This window comes from Cajanus cajan, chromosome 3, assembly GCF_000230855.2.
Source record: "Cajanus cajan strain Asha chromosome 3, NIPB_CcT2T_4, whole genome shotgun sequence".
Classification (NCBI taxonomy): Eukaryota; Viridiplantae; Streptophyta; class Magnoliopsida; order Fabales; family Fabaceae; genus Cajanus; species Cajanus cajan.
Window position 1 is genome coordinate 4,625,933 of NC_138519.1, and position 22,663 is coordinate 4,648,595.

Here is a 22,663-nt window from a genome sequence, read left to right on the forward strand (position 1 = left end):
GATTTGTGTAACCACCTTAGAGAGCCTATCAGAAAACTCCTTCACTGTTTCAGACTCCTTCATTTTGATTGCTTCAAATTCTCTTCTCAGATTCAGCACCTTCATCCTCCTTGTTCTTTCACTGCCTTGGAACTCCTCCTTGAGTTTGTCCCAAGCCTCTTTTGCTGTATCAAGATTCAAAATCTTGATAAAAACATCGTCATGAACAGCTGCTTGTATGATGGCAAGTGCTCTGCCTTCTTTAGCCACTTCATCATTGTGAAATCTTATCTGAGCCATAGTTGGGTTGTCTGGTAAAGGAGCTGGATTGCTTCCATTTTCCACCACTTCCCACAAACTTTGAGCTCTGAGATAAGTTCTCATCTTTGCAGCCCACAAATCATAATTTTCTCCAGCAAAAACTGGAGGTGGAGGTAAAGAGCTGCTACCGGAAGCCATTCTGGTTTTGGTGGGTGTTCTGATACAGGTTTTCTGGTTGGTTTTCACTCACTCACAGGCCCTCTGTTTTTCAGATTTTTTTTTCTTTCTCCCTCACAGACCCTAAAAGATCAATGGAGCTTTGATACCATGTTAAGAAAAACCAGAACAGAGAAGTTGAAACAGAAAAAAACTGGAACAGAGAAGTTGAGTTTCTGGTTTTTTTTTTTTGTTTCAATGAAAGGAAGAAAAGTGGTTACACAATTTCATTATTCATTTCCACACTCTCCGTAGAGTTGCATTACATCAAATATATGACAAGAGAGATTTCTGATATGCATATCATATGCTACAGTAAATCTCCACAAAATAAAGATAAACACTCCTTTTTACCTAAACATTTGTCCAAGCAACAAACAAATCTCTTGAAATATGGATTTCCACTTAATTATACCTAACCACACCAAATGCAACTAAGATACAAACAGACATAAATATTTAATATTTTCTTAAAGTATCTAGAAAAATCTTAACTTCTAACAGTTTTGTCTAGCATATCAAAATTGACAAGTAGTAAAATGGACAAAGTCCAAGTATAGAATTTATAGGGACTTGCGCAATCCTTACTCAAGTTCAATTTGATGTTAATTGGGAAAAGAATTTGTTCAGAAATTAGTAGTAGAAATTTAATGTAATTGTAAAGGGAACATTCTTCATAGCTTATTTGAATCCACTTGTCATTCTTCATAGCTTATTTGAATTCTTTAGGATCTAGGATGACAACATTGCTTCTTTCATAAATTTTCACCCAAGGGCATCGTGCCTATTACTATATGTTGTGGAATTTTTGGTAATTCTTTCTTTGTTGAACCTCCTAGCTTCATTGTTTTTTCTTCAAGAATTTGACATCTCTAGACTCTACTTTTTAGAATTCTTCCATTTTGAAGTGCTTTGGAAGTTTTGCTATATCCTATGAAAACTGAGTTTTGCCTTTTTATGGAGTTTGTTCCCTTTAACCATTGGAACATAAGAGAAATAAACACAATCAAAACAATTTAGATGTAAATCTGGTTTGTACCCAAACCAGGATTCAAATGGAGATTTTCTATTTAGAACACTGGTTTGAAGCCTATTCAAATAAAATATTGCAGGGTTTGTAGCTTCCCACAACTTCTCTAGTAACCCCTTTTCATGTAACATGCACCTTGTCACCTCTGATACTTTTAGTTTTTCTTAAACTTACACCATTTTGTTATGAGGGTGTAATATGCAGCTTGTTGGTGCTCGATGTGAGCTTCCTTACAAAATTTGTCAAAAGTGTCATCCACATATTCTTTCTTATTATCTATCTTCTTGTACTAACCTTGATTCCCCACCAATGCTTTAAATAAATAAATCCAACAAATCTGGTGTAAGAATCAATAAATGTAAATATGTAATTTAGTATTTATTACCATTCAATTTCAAAGATGATACTCTTTAAGGTTCTCCAACATCATGCTATGCAACTTGCATGTTGCTCTCCATGCTGCTTGAGGAAATAGTCCTCTAATTTTCTTTCCATATTGATAAGCCACACATTCAGCCATCTTTTCATCAAGTAATTTTCTTATGTTTCGGCATTTATAAAAGTTCAACAAAGAAATTTCTAAGTTTGTACCATAATTCAACATTGTCGGTCATTCTTGAAAAAGTTATTTGCTCCTCCTCCATCAAATTTTAAGCATAGATTTTAGCCTAATTTTCACCATAAATATGTCTTTGCCTTTTGCATCTTTGATCAAACACAAATTGTCTTAAAAAAATGTCTTCAAAGCCCTTTTCAACAAGCTTTGCAATGTTGAACAATTATAAGGAGGAACAACCTACCCCTCTATCCACAATCGTTACTATATCATGAACAAGATAGTCTCACTCTCCCTTACCTCATTAAGGTGAATCTATAGCAAGAAGAAAAATGAAATCTAACTATGAAGCTCACTGTGTTGGCTTATGGCGGCCACTACCACCACCATCGGCAGCACTTGTACCACTGCCATTAGCACCACCACCACCACTGATATCATATCACCACCATTAGCACTGTCACCATCGTCGGTGGCAACATCTTTGCCACCACTAACGTCTATTCTACCATCATCATTGTTGTTATTATCACTACCACTATCCCATCACACAAACACACCTTTAAACTTTACCTCCCACTTTTATTTATACATCTCTATTATATTTTATTTTTTTTCCCAAAATTTCCCTCTTTTTAGAACTCCTTTTCTGAAAGTGTTAAAATTATAACACTTTCATAAATTAGTTTTCCGAAGCTAATTTAAAGTTGAGAATTCTAGATGGCCTTTGATGCATCTCCTTTTATAAACACCACTGACAATGCAGGGTAATAATTTTTTCCTAAACCACTTTTCTATTTTTTTCTCCAATTATAGCTAGGAATGTTCACAATGTATCTGGTCAGGTGTGCTTAAAAGGTATGATTTTTGGTCAATATTTTTTTTTTTCTAATGCAATTTTTTAAGGAAAACTATTAAAATGGCCGCATACTCGATAAATCTGTGTTCCCATTTTTAATATGCTCTGTTTTATGTTGTTTCACATTATAAACTTTAAGCTTTCACTTTTAAAATGAAAAAAAAATGATTTCATAGTGATGCGAGCAAATCATAGATATAATCAAATATGTTTCAGTTCATTTGTTTTAAAATTGAATTAAATTAGAAACTAGAAGGTTTCATTTCCTTTCCTTTCTTATAGTACGATTGACCATAAATCATTGGAGACCTCCAGATCAACAACAATGTGGACAAATTCATTCTATTTATTGGGTAGTAGTGCCATGGTTCTAAATTGTGGTTGTAATGCAGTTGCGAGGGATCTTAAATCCTTTACGTTGCAGCTGTGAACTGCAATTTAAAACCTTGGGTAGTACATAATACAAAGAGTCAAGGGAGGTGACTTGGTCAACATCTTACAGCAGAAACCTTTCTTCTTTCAAACCCAATTGGAGGTGTGAAGCAGAATTAACCTTTTCAGCCTTATGACTTAAAATGAAGAAATGATATTATCTGTTAGCATGAAATTTGACACCAAATATTAATCCATGACTTATGTTAAAAATAGACTTCCGAATTTAAAAAAAAAAAAAGAAGTCATTTCATATCCACATTTCTAAAATAATAAGTACTGCTCATACCCATGTAACTTATCCAAGTATCAATGAAATCAAAGATAAATGAATGACAATCATGGTTTGCAGCTTAGATTCAACTTAATCCATTTTATTACCTGGTGTATTATTCCAAATTTGTTATTTGTTGCGTATCCCAAAGAGCAAGCAATGGATATGGCATTTCTGATGATAAGTTTATTGTAATATTTGCAGGAGTTTTTTGAAGAATTGGACTACAAGTGTTTTTCTGATAATCTTTATATCCAAGCAGACTGGCCTAGTAAAGTTGTAACTTTGAAGCTGGAAAAGTGTATGCTATCATTTGTAGTTCCATATGCCATTCTTCCACTTTTAAACAACTTGAAAGAATTGGAAGTGCGGGCTAGCCCCAAAGTAGAGGTAATATTTTACATGAAAGAAGACACTGAGATTAAGGGAACAACATCCCAGTTGAAGAAATTGACTTTACGAGGGCTACCAAAACTAACGCGTGTGTGGCAAAAAAATAGAGAAGGAGTTCTCATCTTTCAAAACCTGCAAGAAGTCGTTGTAAGTGATTGTAAAAACCTGCAGACTTTATTTCCTGCTTACCTGGCAAAAAATCTTGAGAAGCTTGAGAAACTTGAAATAGAATCTTGTCACAAATTTCAAGAAATTGTTGATAAGGAAGAAGGCACAACAACAAATGTAACAGAAAAGTTTGTGTTCCCTCGTTTAGAGAATTTGAAGCTTTGTCACTTGCCACAACTCACTTACTTTTACCCTCAAACATTCACTCTCAAATGCCCTGCCTTAAATAGCTTATATGTGTTGGATTGTCATGAGCTGGAGCTATTTCAAAGTGCACATCTAAAGGCTGAGGGTGAAGGTAGGAGTACTTCAATTAATAGACAACCTCTTATTTCAAATCTAAGGGTAAGCAAAGCATCATAGAATTGCACTCTCAACTTCTTTTGTTTTTTCACCTTCTAATTCATAGTCCTTTCCTATCCTATTTGTTTTGCCCTTAATTATTAGGTTATTTTCAACCTGAAAGAATTGAGACTTGATTGGAAACACATTTTGGCATTAAGCTCAAGGTTTGAGTCAGAGCAATTTACAGAAGAACTCAAAGACTTAAAGCATATTGCCATGTCGTTCTTTGACACTGATGAGAATGAGATGCCTACGTTGCCCATTGAAATACTCCAGAAGGCACCAAATTTAACAGAAATGACTATGGATTATTGCAATAACCCCAAAATTGGTGAGGATGCAATCCTTGGACAGTTCACAATATTGACACTCAATGATGTGTGGAAGCTCCCATCCATCGAATCAGAGGACGAGTCAGAGGACAAGTCAGAGAATGAGTCATTGTTAAACATAATCTGTGAGAAGCTCCACAAATTAAAAGTTTTACAATGTCCTCATATGACAACATTAGTAGATGCTACTTCTACGGTGTCTTTCTCTTGTTTGAAAAAAATATCTATATCCAACTGTCCCAAATTGCAGTATTTATTTACATCTTCGGCAGCAAAAAAGTTAATGAACCTTGAGAAGATCACAGTGAGGAAATGTGAATCAGTGAGAGATATAGTGGCCAACGAGGAAGATATAGTGGCCAACGAGGAAGATGCAACTTCAGTCATTAAATTTGAGCGACTTCATACCGTTGTTCTACATTCTTTACCAAGCCTGGTTTACTTTTACTCGGGCAGTGTCACACTGCAATTATCCTCTTTGAAAAAAGTGCATATATGGCAATGCCAGAATATGAAGAGTTTCTCCAAAGGAGTCATAAATGCAGAATCGTTTGGAAGAATTCAGCTGTCGTCAGATCCAAAACAGGATTCACTCTTACACCAAAGTCTTAACGCCACTATAAAAGGGATGGCACAACGACTGGTAAGAGCTCCTTTTAAATCAAATGATTAAATATGAATAAATAATATATGCACGAACATAATAAAAGATTATCACATCATTTAATTACAAATTATATATATATATATATAATATATAATAATCTTGTTAATTTTATAAAAATTATAACCATACAAAATAATTTCTGATTAATTAATCATAGAAGAACCTGTACACAAGTGAATGCTTATTAATTTCTGATTAATTAATTTCTATATATATTGGCATTTTCCTTCTGACTAATAAAAAAAAAAAATTTGCATTTCGTAAATTTAATGCCATCAACAATTTATTATTTATTCCAAATCTATTTGCATATACAACTCAGTTATTCTATAAATATAATTTAGGTCATGTTAGCAAATTAGCTTATTAGTCACATCTGATTTTTACTTTTACTATTTTTTATATAAAAAATATTATAATTGCTATACATATTTTAATTGTTAACATTCGCCTTTTTATTTGATTAGATTTGGTCGTTCAATATATCAATTTTTTTAACTTTCTCATTAGTTTGTCTGCTTCAATGGAAGGAAGGGGAGGGAAGGGGTTAGAAGTTATGTTAGGTTCAAAGGAGGGGAACGGAGGAATTTACATGGAAGGAAGGAGAAGTTACTATTTTCTTGTTTGGTTTATAAAGGGAGGGGGAAGATTTTAAAAATTAATTTACTTTTGTACCTTTTAAGTTTTGAATTTAAAAATAAGGAAATACATTTTAGGTCAGCTCTCAAAATCTCCCTAATATTGGAGGGGAGCTAAAATTAGATGAGAGGATTTTGCGTCCTTCCTTTCCTAAAAGTTGAACCAAACAAAAAAACTTTATAAAAATTCTCCTCTCCCCTCCATTTCTCTCCAACCAAATACTATGTAAACAAGTAGATAATCAAAATCAACCAATCATCACAAAATTTTTGCAGAAATATGAAGGTAATAAATTTGGCCTAATATTTGTTTTGTTTATATTATTTTTAAAAAGAACACTTTGGATATGTAGAGAGAAAGAAACAAAATATTTATTAAGAAATGAGAGAAATGTAGAAAAGATGCCAAGCCTTTGTGTACAAATAGTATTTATATAGGGGCTTGGTTATAGGTTAGTTACAAACAATAACTTAAAGCCATTACAACTTAACAAGAGTAAACTACCTATAGTTAAACAAAACAAAATACAGAAAGGAGTTATACACTCAGACACCCCTTGCAAACTCAAGGAGGGTGAGAAACCAAAGGGAGCTCTGGCACATTGAGTTTGTTACATAGAAAAGAAAATCTAGTAGGTTACAAAGGCTTAGTAAGAATATCGTCCCAATGATCTTGTCCTAGGAGCGGGATATATTGAACAAGTTGTTTAGCAACAACTTTCTCTCAAACAAATAAAACATCAAGCTCCATGTGCTTTGTTCTTGCATGTAGCTTAGGATTATGAGCCAAATTCACAGAACTAAGATTATCATAAATAATTAAAGGACACTTGGGGTTGGTCAATGCTTAGAACCCATTACATTGCACGCCAAACATCTGGTTCTAGAGGATCGAAGCTTTGCGATAAAACTTTTTTGTTTAGTGCCATCACACAGAGCATCAAACCTCAATCTCCAGAGGTTTTGTGCTTAGCTCCATTACAATGTCCTTTAACGCCACAACACATTTCATCATGTATTTGGCTCAGAAGGGCTTGCGCTTAGTGCAACAGAGTTTCACTTAGCACGAAGTGATGAACAACAGAACACAAAACTCAAATATTTGATTCTAGGAGCCTTCATGGCTCCCAAACCACCGATTCACTCAATGGTGTTCAAAGATCTCTTCTCTACATTTCTAACCGACCAATTCCTCATTTTAAACTCATCAATCATTCAAGTATTTCAAAGATCACCACAAAATCCTAACCATGAGTGGTGCATACAACAACACACGTAATTAAAAGAAGAACATGACATAAGAACATAGGGATTGGAGAAGACAAGAAGGGGATGCACTCACCTCGAGCAATGCAGGAAAATGAACCCTTGGGTGGGATTTCTTGGCCTTCTTGTCTTTCTCTTCCTTTTTTCTCTATTTTTGTCCCTACCCTTTCTTCTCTAAATCCTTCTTCCTTCCTTTACTATAAAAACATGAGCATGTGTGTGGTATGGTTCAACCCCTTTTTTGTGTTTCAAAGCCTTACCAGGGCCTTTTTATCTAGGAGAGAGACAGAACTTTTTTGTACAACTTTTTTTTTCTTAAAAAATCATTTTTTTTAATAAAAAAAAGCACTTATTGAAATTTTATAAAGGCTTAAATATGTTTAAACTACCTCGAATTAGCTTGATTTTCAGATTACCGCTTTTTAAATTTTTTTTGTTTAAATTACCTGAATAATATTTTTTTTTCAATTTAGTACCTGACGTTAGTCTCCTCTGTTAAATGATGACGTGCCACGTCATCACCAACAATGTATGCCATGTCAGTACACATCTCCATCTCATTCTCCATGTAATTTTCCACGTCAGACTTGAAATTAAAAAAAAAAAAAGAAATTTGTTTCGCGTTGGAAATTTACGAACCGGCCTCCCCTTGTCGCCGCCCCACCTCCCTTCCCTTCGACCGCATCACACAAACCCTAAATAGAAGGGTTCATATTTCTTCGCCGGCAAAGTCCACGTCTGCCCACCGCCAAAGTGATGTTGGGATACAAACAAGTCTCACATCGATAAAATAAAAACAAGAAATAATAACTTATATAATACAAACATACTTCAATGATCGAGAGACCTTTTGGGTAATGACCAAAAAGCAAAACCGTGAGGGCTAAGGCCCAATGCGGACAATATCTCATCATTGTGGAGTATGTTTGTGTAATAACCTTATAAAAATAACTTTCATAAAATATCCCCTCAGACAAATATCATTAAAATAACCACTGGCAGGTTGGATTTGGTGACAACCAATAACCCCCATAAAAACTCATAACATATAATGTGCTATACGTTGCATGAAAGGTTAGGTCCCTTATTTGAGGGGAGGATTGCTGGGATACAAACAAGTCCCACATTGATAAAATAAAAACAAGAAATAATAACTTATATAATACAAACATACTTCAATGATCGAAAGACCTTTTGGGTAATGACCAAAAATTAAAACCGTGAGGGCTAAGGCCCAAAGCGGACAATACCTCATCATTGTGGGGTATGTTTGTGTAATAACCTTATAAAAATAACTTTCATAAAATATCCCTTCAGACAAGTATCATAAAAATAACCCCATCAGAGACAAGTCCCACATCGATAAAATAAAACAAGAAATAATAACTTATATAATACAAACATACTTCAATGATCGAGAGGCCTTTTGGGTGATGACCAAAAGCAAAACCGTGAGGGCTAAGACCAAAAGCAAAACCGTGAGGGCTAAGGCCCAAAGCGGACAATATCTCATCATTGTGGAGTATGTTTGTGTAATAACCTTATAAAACAATCATCATAAAATATCCCCTCAGACAAATATCATAAAATAACTCCATCAAGTGAAACACCACCGTCGGCACACGCACGGAAGCGATGACATGTCGTAGCACATGTCAAACAGCGCCACTCCCTCGGCGGAACGCAAGTTCTGCGTCATCCTCCGAAACGCGTCGCAAATGACCTCATAGGCCTGGGTCCTTAGCCGCGTGATGGCGGTGCCGGAATCAACGATGACGCCGCCGACACCGGACTGGTCAACGTCGAAAGTCTCTGGTGGGACGAAGATGGCTTCCCCGCGCCGACGCTGAATCCGGTGAGTTTGATGTAATAGAATGTGTTTAATTTCTGGTTTTTGATTAACTGTGCAGTGACTGAGTCACTGGGTAGCAGTCGGAGCAGGGCTTGCACCGGAGCCAGTTGATGTCGAAGCCGGTGTGGATTGTTCTAGAAGGTTTGGGGTGGAGGTGAGGATTTGGTGGGCTTGGTGGAGGGAGGAGGTGACATTGAGAAGAGTGGTGTGTTTGTGTGATGGGGTGGTGCGAGAGGAAAGTGTTGTGACGATGAAAAGTGTTGATACTAGGAATGAGAGGTGGGGCGGCGACGAGGGGAGGCCGGTTCGTAAATTTCCAACGCGAAACAATTTTTTAATTTTTTTTAATTTCAAGTCTGATGTGGAAAATTATGTGGAGAATGAGATGGAGATGTGTATTGATATGGCATACACTGTTATGTGATGACGTGGCAGTCCGTTTGCCATGACATCATTTAACAGAGGAGACTAACGTCAGATACTAAATTGAAAAAAAATATTAATCAGGTAATTTAAAGAAAAAAAAATTTAAAAAGTAGTAATCTAAAAATCGAGCTAATTCGATGTAGTTTAAACATATTTAAGCCTTTTATAAATGTTGGGGTAAAAACTTTTATAATAATCAGAAGCAGAAAAATAAAAAATAGTTGCTTGAGAGGCATAAAATTTTAAACAAGTACTTTTAATAATTGTAACCAAACACAAAACAACTTCTGCTTATATAAATTTTCATAAAAATAAATCACTTGTTATAAAATCACATTTTTTTAAACTTAAACAAACAGGCCAACATATCTTATGATATACTAATTGTAATATTTACAGGAGTTTTTTGAAGCCTTAGTTGAGACACGTTTTCGTGGGAATCTTGAGCTACAAGCAGACAGGCATGGTAATGTTGCTGTTGGTCTACAAAACAAATGGTTGCGCCATTTGGTAACTTTGAAGCTGGACAACTGTATTCTACCATATGCAATTCCATCTCCTATTCTTCCTCATTTAAAAAACTTAAAAGAATTGGAAGTGCATGATAGCGACAAGGTAGAAGTAATTTTTAATATGAATGACATTGAGATCATGGAAACAGCATCTCAAATGAAGAAATTGACATTAAAAGGGCTATCGGAGCTGACACATGTTTGGGGAAAAAATAGTCAAGCAGTTCTCATATTTCGGAATCTGCAAGAGGTCGTTGTTAGTGATTGTAAAAACTTGCAAACTTTATTTCCTGCTTTGCTGGCAAAAAATCTTGAGAAACTTGAGAAACTTGAAATAGGACATTGTCACAAATTGCAAGAAATTGTTGAAAAGGAAGAAGGCACAACAGAAGATGTAACAGAAAAATTTGTTTTTCCTCGTTTAGAGGTGTTGGATCTTTGTGACTTGCCACGCGTCAGTTACTTCTACCCACAAACATTCACTCTGGAATGCCCTACCTTAAATAAATTATCTGTGTTGGATTGCCATAAGTTGGAGTTATTTCAAAGTGCTCATCCCTCAGGTGAGGGTAAAGGTATGGGTACTTCAATTGACAGACGGCCTCTTATCTCAAATCTAAAGGTAAACAAAGCTTCATAATATCTGCACTCTCAACTTTTCTGTTTTCATCTTTTAATTGACATTCCTTTCTATCCTGTTTGTGTTGCCTTAATTTGTTAGGTCATTTCCAACCTTAAAGAATTGAGACTTGATTGGAAACACATTTCAGCATTAAGCTTAAGGTTTAGGTCAGGGCGATTTATGAAAGGCCTCAAATATTTAAACGAATTTTCCATGTATGTTGGTGCTGATGAGAATGAGAAGCCTATGTTGCCCAATGAAATACTCCAAAAGGCACCCAATTTAATTGAAATGGGTATAAACAATTGCAATAGTCCTGAGATATTCCTAGCTGCAAACCTCAATATAGGGCAGTTGAGAATATTGAAACTATGTGAAGTATCCAAACTGCAGTCCATCAAGCCAGAGGACTCATCATGGAGAAACACAATCTGTGAGAAGATCCAGGAATTAAATGTTGTCAGATGTCCTCACCTGACGACATTGGTACATTCTACTTCTACAGTGTCTTTCTCTTGTCTGAAAAAAATATCTATATCCAACTGTCATATATTGCAGTATTTATTCACATCTTCAGCAGCAAAATTGTTAATAAACCTTGAGGAAATTACAGTCGAGGAATGTGATTCAGTGAAAGAAATAGTGGCTAAAGGAGGTGCAACTTCAGAAGCCATTAAATTTGAGCGACTCAAATCCATTGTTCTACATTCTTTACCAAGTCTGATATGTTTTTACTCGGGCAGAGACACACTTCAATTATCATCTTTGAAAACAGTACATATAAGTAAATGCCCTAAGATGAAGATTTTCTCCCAAGGAATCATATTTGCAGAATCGTTCAAGGGAATTCAAATGTCATGGGTTGCTAAACAAGATTTGCTCTTCCACCAAGATCTTAATGCCACCATAAAAGTGATGTTGCAACGACAGGTAAGAACTTCATTTTAATACAATTGATATTATTTGTTAATCAGACACTTTTTTATTAGACTATATTAGGTCATTCAATTTTCAAATTTATTCAAGCATCAAATTTTATGTTTCAAATTTAGTTACGTGCTCATTAAATGAATAGTTAGCCAACCCATCATTACAATTCATAAAAATTGTTCCATTTTGATTGTCCTTTTACAATTCGAATAAAACATTAAATATATTTTCTCTTACTTTCCTCAACTATTTATTGTGGAGTGGAAAAATATAAAAAGAGCATAGATGAGAGAGAATCTAATTAATATGCAAGATAAAGGTATATTAGAAAATTACATAATTCCTTTTTATGAAATCTAAAATATTATTTGCATTTCTAATAATGGTGCAAATATTTATATTGTCAAACACAATAGAACGAGGAAGTAGTATTTTATATGACTTCTTTGGGAGTTTAAAATTTTCTTAAAAATTATAACTTAAATAAAATGTTTGAATTGTTTGGTATTTTTAAAGTTAAAACTTGTTAGTAGTGTAGTATTTTGAAATTATCTTGAATAAAAAAATATGGAAAAGTAGAAGCTAAAAATTCCTAAAACTAAGTTTCTTAAAGCTCTTTTTAAAATTTTTCCTCTTTGAAAAATATTTTAAAGTTTATTCTAAAAAGCCTATTTCACTCAACATGAGTCAAATATTACCTAATTTTATATATACTATAGCTTTGATTTCATATTTTATTAGAAAGTTATAGGTCCCTCCAGCATGTAATATGTTTTTTTTATCTGTATAATATGTTTTCTTTAAGCACATTATATATCAACTTATAGTGTTTGAATAGTTGAAAATATTAAAGAAATGGTAGACCACCTAAAACAAAAATGTAGGTTGGGATACTTAAGCAAAATTGTTGTTTAGTATAATTAGTATTCGAGTTTAATTGGTATGATAAAAGTATAAACAAGTATAACTCTGATATTCATTAATATTTGAATACATTAAACTATACCAATGTAGTTCAAAATAAATATAATAAAATACTATGTAAATATTACTAGAGCTTTTATTGCGCATTTTATTGAAACGTTATAGATAAATTGCTAAAGCATGCAACGTTTTCTTAAGCATACTGTCAACTTATTAAGAAATGGAGATTGACAACTTAAAAATTAATTAAAGACCATAGTTGACAACCTATAGCTATCCTGCAGAATTCTTCCCACATATTTCAACAATATGTACAATTAATTTAATTGAGTTTTTTTTTTAGCATTTTCAATAATATATTAACAGACTAAATATGCTAATAAAAATCTCTAACGACGATTTTGCACAGTATTATCTTCTTCTTTTTTTTTTTCTGCAGTTAAAAGTGTAGAATCAAATATAGCAATTCGAAGGCACTATTTTGGAATATATATATATATATATATATATATATATATATATATCAGTATATGTATATATTTTATCTTTTTCTTATCAAATTTTCTATTTAGAAAAAGACAATGTAAAATTGTTTCTTTTACAAGAATTATTTTTCTTTAGCAAAAAATGGTTGCATTTTTTCTTTATATAGAATTGTTTTTGTTGGTCTATTTTTTTAAATGATATTTACTTTCTCCTTTTTCTTTGTGATTTTTTTTAATTAGTATGTGACTCCGTGTTTTCCAAAGTAACTAAAAGCTACAAATTTGTGTCAAATACTGTCATATTTCCATTAATATAGAAAAACTACATTCCTAAGCAACAATACTCAATCAAATCTATAAAATATGACCCTTTGATTAATTCTGTAAGTGTTACTAGAAATTTACAAAACAACAATAGAAATTTCTTTCTACTATGTGAATTTAGCTACATGAATTGCACAGCAACATTATACTTAGATTAAATACCAAATTCCCAAAGACATTTTTTAATTATTCAGATTTCTCCTCATGTAAAAAAAAAAATATAATTATGAGATTTCTCTCAACTATTTCTTTTAATATTCTTTTTGGTCTTCCTCTACCCTTTTCTAGTGACCTAAAAGTCAAGTAATGTACTTTCCTTATTGATATCGTACACCTTTGCACATGTCTAAACCACCTTTACTAATTTTTTGTTATGTATTCTCTAATCATGAATGGCCACTCATCCATCTCAACATTTTTTATTTTGTATATTCTCACATTTTTTCTCTCTTATTGTTTTCAATATAATTACACAAATAAAAAGAATTTAATTAGAATGCACTATTGACAGTGTAAAAAAAATTATATTGTCATGTATTCATGAATTACTATAATTTTTTTGACTTGTAATAAAATTACTTTAAAAGTAATACATTCGTAATTTTTTTTTTATCAATATAAAAATATTTTAACTGATAGTATTTTTAATTAAAATAGCTCTTTTTTTTATTAATTTTAATATAACAAGTTCACTTTCCAACATTTTTCCAAAAGAGAATAATATTTTTTATAAGTTATTCTCAAGTTAAATTTTATGAGATACTCCCTCCGTTTTTTATTCATAGTCGTTTAAGGTTTTGCACGAGACTTAAGAAAATGATTGATATTTTAGTTTTCAAAAATATATATTACTTACTTTCCTATTCTACCCTCTATTTTTTTAATAGTATTTCGTTGGAAACATATTGCCCTTTTAAATGCAACATTAAATTCACATAGGTGATTGGAGAAAAAGTAGGTAGACATTAAAAATAAATAGACACATTGTTCACTAAACATACATTAATTATCAAGGGTAAAAATGAGGAAAAAAAATTAATAAGTCATTGATTTTAGTAAAATGACAATGAAAAAAAAATGACAAATTCTGACAAAACGACTATGAATAAAAAATGGAGAGAGTAATGTTTTCTTGAATCGGTGTATAGACACCAGTTTTTTTATGAAATGGAAGATAAATGGTTGACAATCATGATTTGTAACATAGATTGAACTCTAATCCATTTTATCCTTAAGTGTAGTTTTTGCTTTCAATTTAAAGATGCAATGAAAGGAAAAGCATCTAAAATTAAGGATTGCTAACAATAGATTTCAATCAATAATAAAATAAGTATATTAAAAAAAATGTCAGAAAATATGTTTGTAGCTTTTTTCTTGTAAATTTACAAAACTGTTTACAAGCAGACATGGTCACAAACAGCAAGCAATGTTGTTATATCTGCTGATATACTAATTGTAATATTTACAGGAGTTTTTTGATGCATGTTTTCGTTGGAATTATGAGCTACAAGCAGACAGCCATGGTAATGTTGCCATTGTTCTACAAAATAAATGGTTGGGCAAATTGAGAACTTTGAACCTGTCCAAGTGCATTCTACCATGTGCAATTCCGTCTGTTATTCTTCCACTTTTAAAGAACTTAAAAGAATTGGAAGTGCTTGACAGCGACAAAGTAGAGGTTATTTTTAATATGAATGACACTGAGATAATGAAAACAGCATCTCCAATGAAGAAATTGACTTTAAAAGGGCTATCAGATCTAACACATGTTTGGGGAAAGAATAGTAAAGGTCTCATGTTTCCAAATCTACAAGAGGTTTTTGTTAGTGATTGTAAAAACCTGCAAACCTTATTTCCTGCTTCCTTGGCAAAAAATCTTGAGAGGCTTGAGAAACTGGAAATAGAATCTTGTCATAAATTGCAAGCAATTGTTGAAGATGAAGAAGGCACAACAACAAACATAACAGAAAAGTTTGTCTTCCCTCGTTTAGAGAAGTTGAATCTTTGTCACTTGCCACAGGTCACATACTTTTACCCTCAAATGTTCACTCTAGAATGCCCTGCCTTAAATAGCTTGTCTGTGTTGGATTGCCATGAGCTGGAGTTATTTCAATGTGCACATCTAAAGGCTGAGGGTGAAGGTTCGAGTACTTCAATTAACAGACAGCCACTTTTCTCAAATGTGAAGGTAAACATCATAGAATCTGCATTCTCAAACTTTTTTTTTCTTTTCATCTTCTAATTCACTGGCCTTCATATGCTATTTGTTTTTCCTTTAATTGTTAGGTCATTTCCAACCTGAAAGAATTGCAACTAGATTGGATACACATTTTGGCATTAAACTTAAGATTTAAGTCAGGGCAATTTATGACAGATCTCAAATATTTAAATGAAATTACCCTGTGCCTTGGTGTTGTTAAGAATGAGAAGCCTATGTTGCCCGTTGAATTACTCAGAAAGGCACCCAATTTAATGGAAATGAGTATAAACAACTGCAGTAGTCCTGAGATATTCCTTTCGGCAAATGTCGTTACAATTGCAATTGGTCATTGGATGCTTAGACAGTTACAAAAACTGAAACTATGTGAAGTATCCGAGCTCCAGTCCATCAAGTCAGAGTACTCATCCGGGAGAATCACAATCTTTGAGAATATCCATGAATTAAATGTTGTCAGTTGTCCTCATTTGACAACATTAGTACATTCTTCTTCCACAGTGTCTTTCTCTTGTATGAGAAAAATGTCTATATACAAATGTCACAAATTGCAGTATTTATTTACATCTGCAGTAGCCAAAATGTTGATGAACCTTGAGGAGATCACAGTCGAGGAATGTGAATTAGTGAAAGAAATAGTGGCTAAAGAGGGAGATGCAACTTCTACAACCATTAAATTTGAGCGACTCAACACCATTGCTCTATATTCTTTACCAAGTCTGATATGTTTTTACTCGGGCAGTGACACTCTGCAATTACCATCTTTGACAACAGTGCGTATAGGAGAATGCCGCAATATGAAGATCTTCTCTTATGGAGTCATATATACAAGATTGTTTCGAGGAATTCAGATGTTGTCAGATGATCCAAAACAAGATTTGCTCTTCCACCAAGATCTTAATGGCACTATAAAAGTGATCTTGCAACGACAGGTAAGAACTTCATTTCATTAAAAAATAACTAAATATATTACCATTACATGAATCTAGTGTCCTTGGCAATATATATATATATATATATATATATATATTAGTATTCACAACTCATTTATTCCATGAATATCATATAGGGAAAATTAGCTTATTAGTCACATAAGTTTCTACTTTAAAATTATAAATATCAATATACTTTTTTTTTTCATCTTATTTCCATTTCCCTTTTTGTTTTTTTTACCGTCACATTAATTACTTCTTGTATTTATCATTTTCACTCTTATTGTTATCTCTCCTCTATTTACCTCATTGATTATATATATATATATATATATATGAAGGGATCCATTTACTCTGATATTTATATATATTATAAGTTGTTAACAGTTCTCCTTTTTATTAGATTAGATTAGTTCATTCAATATTATATGAAATAAAAGATATATATCAGTCATGATCTGCAACTTGTATTCAACTTTATTATATCGCTTGCTTTATTTTTTCCTTTCAATTTAAAGATTTTCAAATAAAAAGCATTATCCATTAGTAAAGTCATTGTTTATAGGCAGACGAAATCAGGCAGAGACAGCAATTAATGGATATACATGACAATATATTAGATGATATACTAATTATAATATTTACAGGAGTTTTTTGATGCCTTGGTCAAAACATGTTCTCCTCGAAATTTTGAGCTACAAACAGACAGGCAGGGTAATATTGCCATTGGTCTACAAAACAAATGGTTGCGCAATTTGAGAGCTTTGAACCTGGCCCAGTGCATTCTACCATGTGCGATTCCGTCTGTTATTCTTCCACTTTTAAAAAACTTAAAAGAGTTGGAAGTGCGATACAGTGACAAAGTAGAGGTAATTTTTGATATGAATGACACTGAGATTATGGAAACACCATCCCAAATGAAAAAATTGACTTTAAAAGGGCTATCCGAGCTGATACATGTTTGGGGAAAGAATAGAGAAGGAGTTCTCATGTTTCCAAATCTGCAAGAGGTTGTTGTTAGTGATTGTAAAAATCTGAAAACTTTATTTCCTGCTTCTCTGGCAAAAAATCTTGAGAAGCTTGAGAAACTTGAAATACAATCTTGTCATAAATTGCAAGCAATTGTTGAAAAAGAAGATGGCAAAGCAACAAATGCAATCGAAAAGTTTGTGTTCCCTCATTTAGAGAAGTTGAATCTTTGTCACTTGCCACAGGTCACTTACTTTTACCCTCTAACATTCACTCTGGAATGCCCTGCCTTAAACAACTTACATGTGTTGGATTGTCATGAGCTGGAGTTATTTCAATGTGAACATTCCATGGTTGAGGGTGAAGGTATGAGTACTTCAATTAACAGACAACCTCTTATCTCAAATCTAAAGGTATTCAACATATAATTTGCATAAGTGTTTTCTCTTTGTCATCTTCAAATTCACAGTCCTTACTATCCTATTTGTTTTGCCTTTAATTGTTAGGTGATTTCCAACCTAAAAGAATTGGAACTTGATTGGAAACACATTTCAGCATTAAAGCTGAGATTTGGATCAGAGCAGTTTCCTGAAGGCCTCAAAGATTTAAAGCATATTGCCCTGCTCTTTGATGCTAATGAGAATGAGAAGCCTATGTGGCCCATGGAAATACTCGGAAAGGCACCCAATTTAATTGAAATGAGTATAAACAATTGCTATAGTTCCAAGATATTCCTTGCTCAAAAGCCCAAAACTTGTGGGGATGGGATGCTTGGACAGTTAAAAATATTGACACTATGCAATGTATCCATGTTCCGGTCCATCGAGTCAGAGGACTCATCATGGTTAAACACAATATATGAGAAGCTCCAGGAATTAAATGTTGTAAGATGTCTTCATTTGACAACGTTGGTACTGACAATGTCTTTCTCTTGTCTAAAAAAAGTGTCTATCTCCAACTGTCCCAAATTGCAGTATTTATTTACATCTTCAGCAGCCAAAAAACTGATGATGCTTGAGGAGATAAAAGTTGAAGAATGTGAATCACTGAAAGAAATTGTGGCTAAAGAGCTAGATGTTATTTCAGAAGTCGTTAAATTTGAGCGGCTTAACAACATTGTTCTACATTCTTTACCAAGTCTAATATGGTTTTCCTCGGGCAGTGACACTTTGCAATTATCGTCTTTGATAACAGTGCATATAAGGAAATGCCCCAATATGAAGATTTTCTCCAAAGGAGTCATATATGCAGAATCATTTCAGGGAATTCAGATGTCATCGGATCCAAAACAAGATTTACTCTTCTACAAAGATCTTAACACCACTATAAAAGGGATGTTGCAACGACGGGTAAGAACTTCATTTAAATTAAACAATGAAAAATATAAATAAATAATACGTCTAAATTATCATTTAGTCATTAACCACAATATATAATGTGTTATTTTTTAGGACAAAACTTATTAACAGTACCAAATGTACTGTTTTTACTGTTGTCCCGTGATGTAGTAACATCTGTCTTATTTTTTCCATGTCATTAGACTAACATTTAGCACCATCAATTCCTTTTTCCCTTTGATTCTGTCTCGGCCTTTGTCTTTGTGGTCCGACTAATCAACAAACACAACTTTCACATTCCTTTGGTCTATAGTATTATAACTTTTCCTGACTTTGTATTTTTTTTATTTGCGTTTTCAAGTCTAACTTATGAATTGATTGTGTAGTTTTTGTTTGAAAAATAATATATAATTTATTAATTAAATTTCCAATTTAAGAAGATAATATAGCACTCTTTTTTTTATTATTATTTATGAACAGTGTGTAGTCATCATTTCCTTTAAATTAAAATGAAAAAGTTTCAAATTTAAAAGAACAGTTGTTTTTATAATATTTTGAACTTTTAGAGTAAAAAGTTACATTGATTCCTAAAAGTGACGAGTGTTCTTGAAACTAAGAAAATGTTAAATAAGCCTATAAATTTAAATACTATCATTTTGGTCCTTAAATATATATTAACATTATCATTGTAGTCACACTTTTTGCCTTTTAGTTTTAAACTAATGTGATTGTTAATTTCCACTTCTAGGTATCTATTTGACATTTTCTTAGTTTTAGAGATTAATATGTCATCTTCTAAATTTAAAGAATAAAATGATCATTTATTCATTACCTTCAAGCTAAAATTTCTGATTTTTTTTTCTTTAAACAGTGTAATAGACCCCAGCTAGTTTTTTTAATGAAAAAAAGATAAATGATTGACAATCAAAATTGCAACTTGGATTCAAATCTAATTCATTTAATTACTTGGTATAGTTTTTCTTTCAATTAAAAGATGCTAAATCAAAAAGCATTGCAAATGTGTAACATTGTTTAAAGGCAGATGCAGTGACCCAAAGCAAGAAATGGATATGTTATATCTGATGATATACTAATTGTTATGTTTACAGGAGTTTTTTGAAGCAGTGAATGAAGTTGAAGAGTTCCTTTCTGACCAGGAGGAGGAGTTCTACTCTGACCAGGACGAGGATCTTTTTGATCTACAAGCAGACAGGCATGGTAATGTTGCCGTTGGTAGTCAAAACAAATGGTTGCGCAATTTGAGAGAATTGAAGCTGGACAAGTGCATTCTACAATGTGCAATTCCATCTGTTATTCTTTCTCTTTTAAAGAACTTAAAAGAATTGGAAGTGCGGGATAGCAACAAAGTAGAGGTAATTTTTGACTTGAGTGACACTGAGATATCGGAAGTCCAGTTGAAGAAATTGACTTTGAAAGGGCTAGCAGAGCTCACACATGTGTGGGGAAAGAATAATCAACGAGTTCTCATCTTTCGAAATCTGCAAGAGGTGGTTGTTAGTGAATGTAAAATCCTTCAAACTTTATTTCCTGCTTCCCTCGCAAAAAATCTAGAAAAGCTTGAGAAACTTGAAATAGAATCTTGTCATAAACTGCAAGCAATTGTTGAAGAGGAAAAAGGAACGGCAGCAAACGTAATGGAGAAGTTTGTGTTCCCTCGTTTAGAGAAGTTGAATCTTTGTCACTTGCCACAGGTCACATACTTTTACCCTCTAACATTCACTCTGGAATGCCCTGCCTTAAACAAATTACATGTGTCGGATTGTCATGAGCTGGAGTTATTTCAAAGTGCACATCTAAAGGCTGAGGGTGAAAGTAGGATTACTCCTATTAACAGACAGCCTCTTATTTCAAATCTAACGGTAAGCAAAGCATTCTGGAATCCCCACTACTCTCAACTTTTCTCTTTTCATCTTTTAATTAACAGTCCTTTCTGTCTTATTTGTTTTTCCTTTAATTGTTAGGTCATTTCCAATCTGAAAGAATTGACACTTGATTGGAAACACGTTTTGGCATTAAAATTAAGGTTTGAGTCAGAGCAATTCATAGAAGGTCTCGAAGATTTAAAGCATATTGACCTGTCCTTTGATGCTGATAATGAGAAGCCTGTGCTTCCTATTGAAATACTCCAAAAGGCACCCAATTTAATTGAAATGAGCATAAACACTTGCAATAGCCCCGAGATATTCCTTGCTCAAAACCACAAAATTGGTGAGGACGGAATACTTGAACAGTTAAGAGTATTGAAACTGAGTAAAGTGTCTGAGCTGCAGGCCATCAAGTCAGAGGACTCATCATGGTTAAACACAATTTGTGAGAAGATCCGCGAATTAAATGTCATCAGTTGTCCTCATTTGACAACATTAGTACATTCTACCTCTACAGCGGCTTTCTCTTGGCTCAAAAAAGTGTCTATCTCCAACTGTCCCGACTTGCAGTATTTGTTTACATCTTCAGCAGCCAAAGAGTTGGTGAACCTTGAGGAGATCACTATTGAGGAATGTGAATCAGTGAAAGAAATAGTGGCTAAAGTTGGAGATGCAACTTCAGAAGCAATTAAATTTGAGCGACTCAACAAAATTGTTCTACATTCTTTACAGAGTCTTACATGTTTTTACTCGGGCAGTGACACTCTGGAATTATCGTCTTTGATATTAGTGCATATAAGGGAATGCCCCAATATCAAGACTTTCTCCCAAGGACTCATATATGCAGAATCGTTTCTAGGAATTCAGATGTCCTCGGACCCAAAACAAGATTTGCTCTTCCACCAAGATCTTAATGCCACTATAAAAGGGATGTTGCAACGGCAGGTAAGATAAGAGCTTCATTTAAATCAAAAGATTAAATGGATTAGGTGAATTCAATGTCTTCAACAATTTATTTACAATACTCAATCTACTAGCCTTTCAACTCATTTATTTATAGGCGTATAAAAATTCAAACCAAATCAAGCCACTTTGGACCTGAATCAAGCCGATCAAAAAAATCCAAATTGTTTGAAAACAAAATTCAAACTGCACCACTTTAGGAAACTGGTTTGGTTTGGTTTTTCAAAAAACCAAATTATACATGATCATGGGAAGTATTATCAAACCAAACTGAATTGAATCGAAAAAAATATGAACTGTTTTGAAAAAAATCCAAACCAAACTACTTTATCAAAATGTTTCGGTGTGATTCAATTTAAAACAAACCATTTTTATAAAGTGGTTCAGTTGGGTTTAATTTTATTTATAAAAAAAACGTTTTGTTTTTGCACTGCAAGAATATATTCTGTTCTACTGTACATGTAACCAAAAAATTAACTCGTTTATTCTATAAAATATCGTGTAGGTCATATTAGAAAATTGGCTTATTAGTTACATCTCTTTTTTACTTTAAAAATTATAAATATCCGTATAGTTTCTTTTTAAAACTTGCTTTCACTTCATTTTCTTCTTATTTAGAATTTAAAAGTGATTTTTAAAATAAAATGCATAATAAGTTTTAAATTTAAAACAAAAGTTGTTTTTATAATATTTTGAACTGTTACTTTTAATTAAAATTTCCAAAAATAATTTCTTCTTTAAACCGTGTAATAGACCCCAGTTGTAGTCTTTATGAGTAAAAGACAAATGCTTGACGATCATGATCTTGAATCCATTTAATTACTTGGTCTAGTTTTTCCTTTCAATTTGAAGATGCTAAAACAAAAAGAA

At 33.0% G+C, this 22,663-nt stretch overlaps 1 protein-coding gene across 5 annotated transcripts in view; it reads left to right on the top strand.

Moving 5' to 3' along the window:
- Positions 1-22,663, top strand: part of LOC109805308 (uncharacterized) — a 49,471-nt gene that overhangs the window by 22,777 nt on the left and 4,031 nt on the right. For all 5 annotated transcript variants that reach the window (XM_083070251.1, XM_029271878.2, XM_083070253.1 and 2 more), the window contains 10 exons: positions 3,812-4,513; positions 4,616-5,488; positions 10,094-10,828; positions 10,928-11,758; positions 14,960-15,679; positions 15,778-16,638; positions 17,286-18,020; positions 18,114-18,956; positions 20,054-20,824; positions 20,927-21,775. In XM_083070251.1, the coding sequence (XP_082926377.1) occupies positions 3,812-4,513; positions 4,616-5,488; positions 10,094-10,828; positions 10,928-11,758; positions 14,960-15,679; positions 15,778-16,638; positions 17,286-18,020; positions 18,114-18,956; positions 20,054-20,824; positions 20,927-21,775 (7,920 nt within the window). The remainder of the gene's footprint in view (positions 1-3,811; positions 4,514-4,615; positions 5,489-10,093; positions 10,829-10,927; positions 11,759-14,959; positions 15,680-15,777; positions 16,639-17,285; positions 18,021-18,113; positions 18,957-20,053; positions 20,825-20,926; positions 21,776-22,663) is intronic.